This window comes from Pterocles gutturalis, unplaced genomic scaffold (genome assembly GCF_000699245.1).
Source record: "Pterocles gutturalis isolate BGI_N339 unplaced genomic scaffold, ASM69924v1 scaffold7275, whole genome shotgun sequence".
In the NCBI taxonomy this organism is placed as follows: domain Eukaryota; kingdom Metazoa; phylum Chordata; class Aves; order Pterocliformes; family Pteroclidae; genus Pterocles; species Pterocles gutturalis.
This window is the reverse complement of record NW_010145720.1, coordinates 1-2403: the sequence shown is the minus strand read 5'-3', so window position 1 is coordinate 2403 and position 2403 is coordinate 1. Positions and strand designations below refer to the sequence as shown.

The 2403-nt window shown below is 52.6% G+C and overlaps 1 protein-coding gene across 1 annotated transcript in view; it reads right to left on the bottom strand.

Moving 5' to 3' along the window:
• Positions 1-1828, bottom strand: part of LOC104470513 (disintegrin and metalloproteinase domain-containing protein 8-like) — a gene marked incomplete at both ends in the record, with an annotated part of 13541 nt that extends 11713 nt beyond the window's left edge. Inside the window, one exon of the mRNA XM_010085465.1 lies at positions 1719-1828. Coding sequence (XP_010083767.1) covers positions 1719-1828 — 110 coding nt within the window. The remainder of the gene's footprint in view (positions 1-1718) is intronic.
• Positions 1829-2403: the final 575 nt, after the last annotated feature.

Below are 2403 nucleotides of genomic sequence, written 5' to 3'. Positions count from 1 at the left end.
AAGGAGAGATGGGGGGGGGTCTTGATCAGGGGGTGGAGGGATAGGATGAAGGGGAATGGTTTTAAGCTGAAACAGGGTAGATCTAGATTAGCTATGAGGAAGAAACGTTTTCCTGTGGGGGTGGTGAGGCAGTGGCCCAGGTTGCCCAGAGAAGCTGTGGATGCCCCATCCCTGGAGGGGTTCAAGGCCAGGCTGGATGAGGCTTTGCGCAACGTGGGCTAGTGGGAGGTGTCCCTGCCTATGGCGAGGGGGTGGAACTGGATGAGATTTAAGCTCCCTTCCAACTCAAACCATTCTGTGAGTCTATGTGTCCCAACTGCTCTGAGCCAGGAAACAGCTCTTGGCCCACACGAACCAGAGGCTGCTACCGCAACGCCAAAGGAGGAGCTGGTGCAGAAAACACTGTCCAGCTCCCTGTCTCCACTTCAAAGAGGGGCTCACTGGTGGTCAAGCCTTGCTGAGAACCTCTTCCCCAACAAGGAAGAGCAAACCCAACTCTTGTGGAAGAGGAGGAAATACGGCTTGAAAGGCAGGACACCTCAGCCCAGCAGGTTTGGGAGGTCTGAGGACTGCCCAGTCCAAGACCAAATCCAGGGCCACCCAGGAGACCCCACCCATGGCTGTCCCAAAGTACACAGCTCAAGGCAGATGTCTCTTCCGGTGCCGTGGAAATCAGAGAGACCCCGACATGGGTGAGCTCCCCTTGCCGGGAGGGATCAGTGCAGAGCTGCCCAGCGCGCCCGGCACAGATGGTGTCTCTAAATAGATTGGGGAGTGTTTATCTCGTGGACAAGTTTAGGTTTCTAGAGCAGAGAAAACAGATGCTTTTGGGGAGTGTTTTTGAAGCTAGTTTATCAGAAAGGGTTTGAATCACAAATGAATGTGCTCTACAAATAATTTACTAGGAAATAAATGTCCCCAGCACCCCCATCTCGTCAGGTGCTAAAGCTGGTGCTTTTTGGTCCCAGAAAATGAATCCACATATTTGTCTGGATTTCACTTGAAAGCAATGAGGAAAGCATCTTTGAGGTCAAAGCCATCATCCTATGGATGTCAACACTGAGCACTCAAAACTCCTGAGTCAAAACCCATTCCTTCCCCCAAATTACAAGGTTTCCCAAGAAAAATAACACTTGCTTTCTTGTGGATTTCTGCAACTTTCCGACTCTTATTTCCCTGTCTCAAAGGACAAAAAAACCACTAACTTCAGCAAACACAGCAAGAAAAGTGCTTACAGCTAAACAAGGCTTTGCAAATCCCTCCTTAAGCAAAGACCAGATGTCACAAGATCACCGCAAGGCTGTAAGCAGTGGCATCACTGGGTAATGTCTCTGAACAAAGCATTGAAGAAAGCAGCCCCCCCTCTCCGACAGTCCACTGTGCTCTCTGAAGTTCCTATTTTGACCCAAAAACAGTCCAGGAAATTTGATCTGATCAATTGCTTCAAGATCTCCATCCGCTGGGATGGAAGAAATTCAAGAAAATATGTTCCAGGTCATTCTTCTGTCACAGGGCTAATGGGGTCCAGCTCTAAGCCCAGTGGTGGGCCAGGGGCCAAGAGGATTCAGCTATGAGCCTAGTGGTGGACCAAGAGGGTCCAGCTCCAAGCCCAGTGGTGGGCCAAGGGTCTCTGCTGATTGCAACACCCTCCCTGGACCCCCTGCAATGCGGTGAGGGTGGCTGTGTCAAGTCGGTATCTGGGAGGCGATGATACTCACCCGTGGCACAGAGAGGTCCCTCTTCCCCCGAGGTGTCAGCACCTTGTGCGGTTTCACCGTCTCATACTTCTCGACATGGGTGAGCTTCTCTTCCAGCCTGGCAGTGGCACCTGGGAAAAGTCAAAAGGCTTTGAACTGGGACACCCAGAAACAACTCAGTCAGGGGAAAATGGAGGCAGCCAACATGAAGGCGCAGGGAAGAGCCAAAATAGCAAGTCCTGAAATACCTGCTGAGAAAAGTGATTCCCTGATGGGCTCCAGGGATGCTCCAGCCCCCCAGCATCACCCATGGGTGAGTGGGTCCTTTCAGGGCTGGAAAACCCCACTGAGACCCTGGTGCACAAATAAAGATGGAGGTTTTTCAGCTCCCTGTCTTGAAGCCACAGTTTGTGGCTTGGAGTCTGACAGCTGCTGGGGGTTGTGTTTTGGAGAATGGCCCATGTCTGGCTGGCTCAACTGTCCTCCCATCCTCTTTTCTTTGGATATCAAAAGGGAGATATTGCTGATATAAACCCTTCACCTTTCCCAGGAGCCCCGAACTGGGAACTTGTGCCATTCCCAGGGTTAGCTGGGGCCGGTGGAGGCCCTGGCAAGGCGGCGGTGGAGCGGGATGCTCCGTCTGCGGGTGCCTGGTGGCCCTCACCCACGGCGCCTGATCCCAGAGCCTCATCACCAACCACCCCCT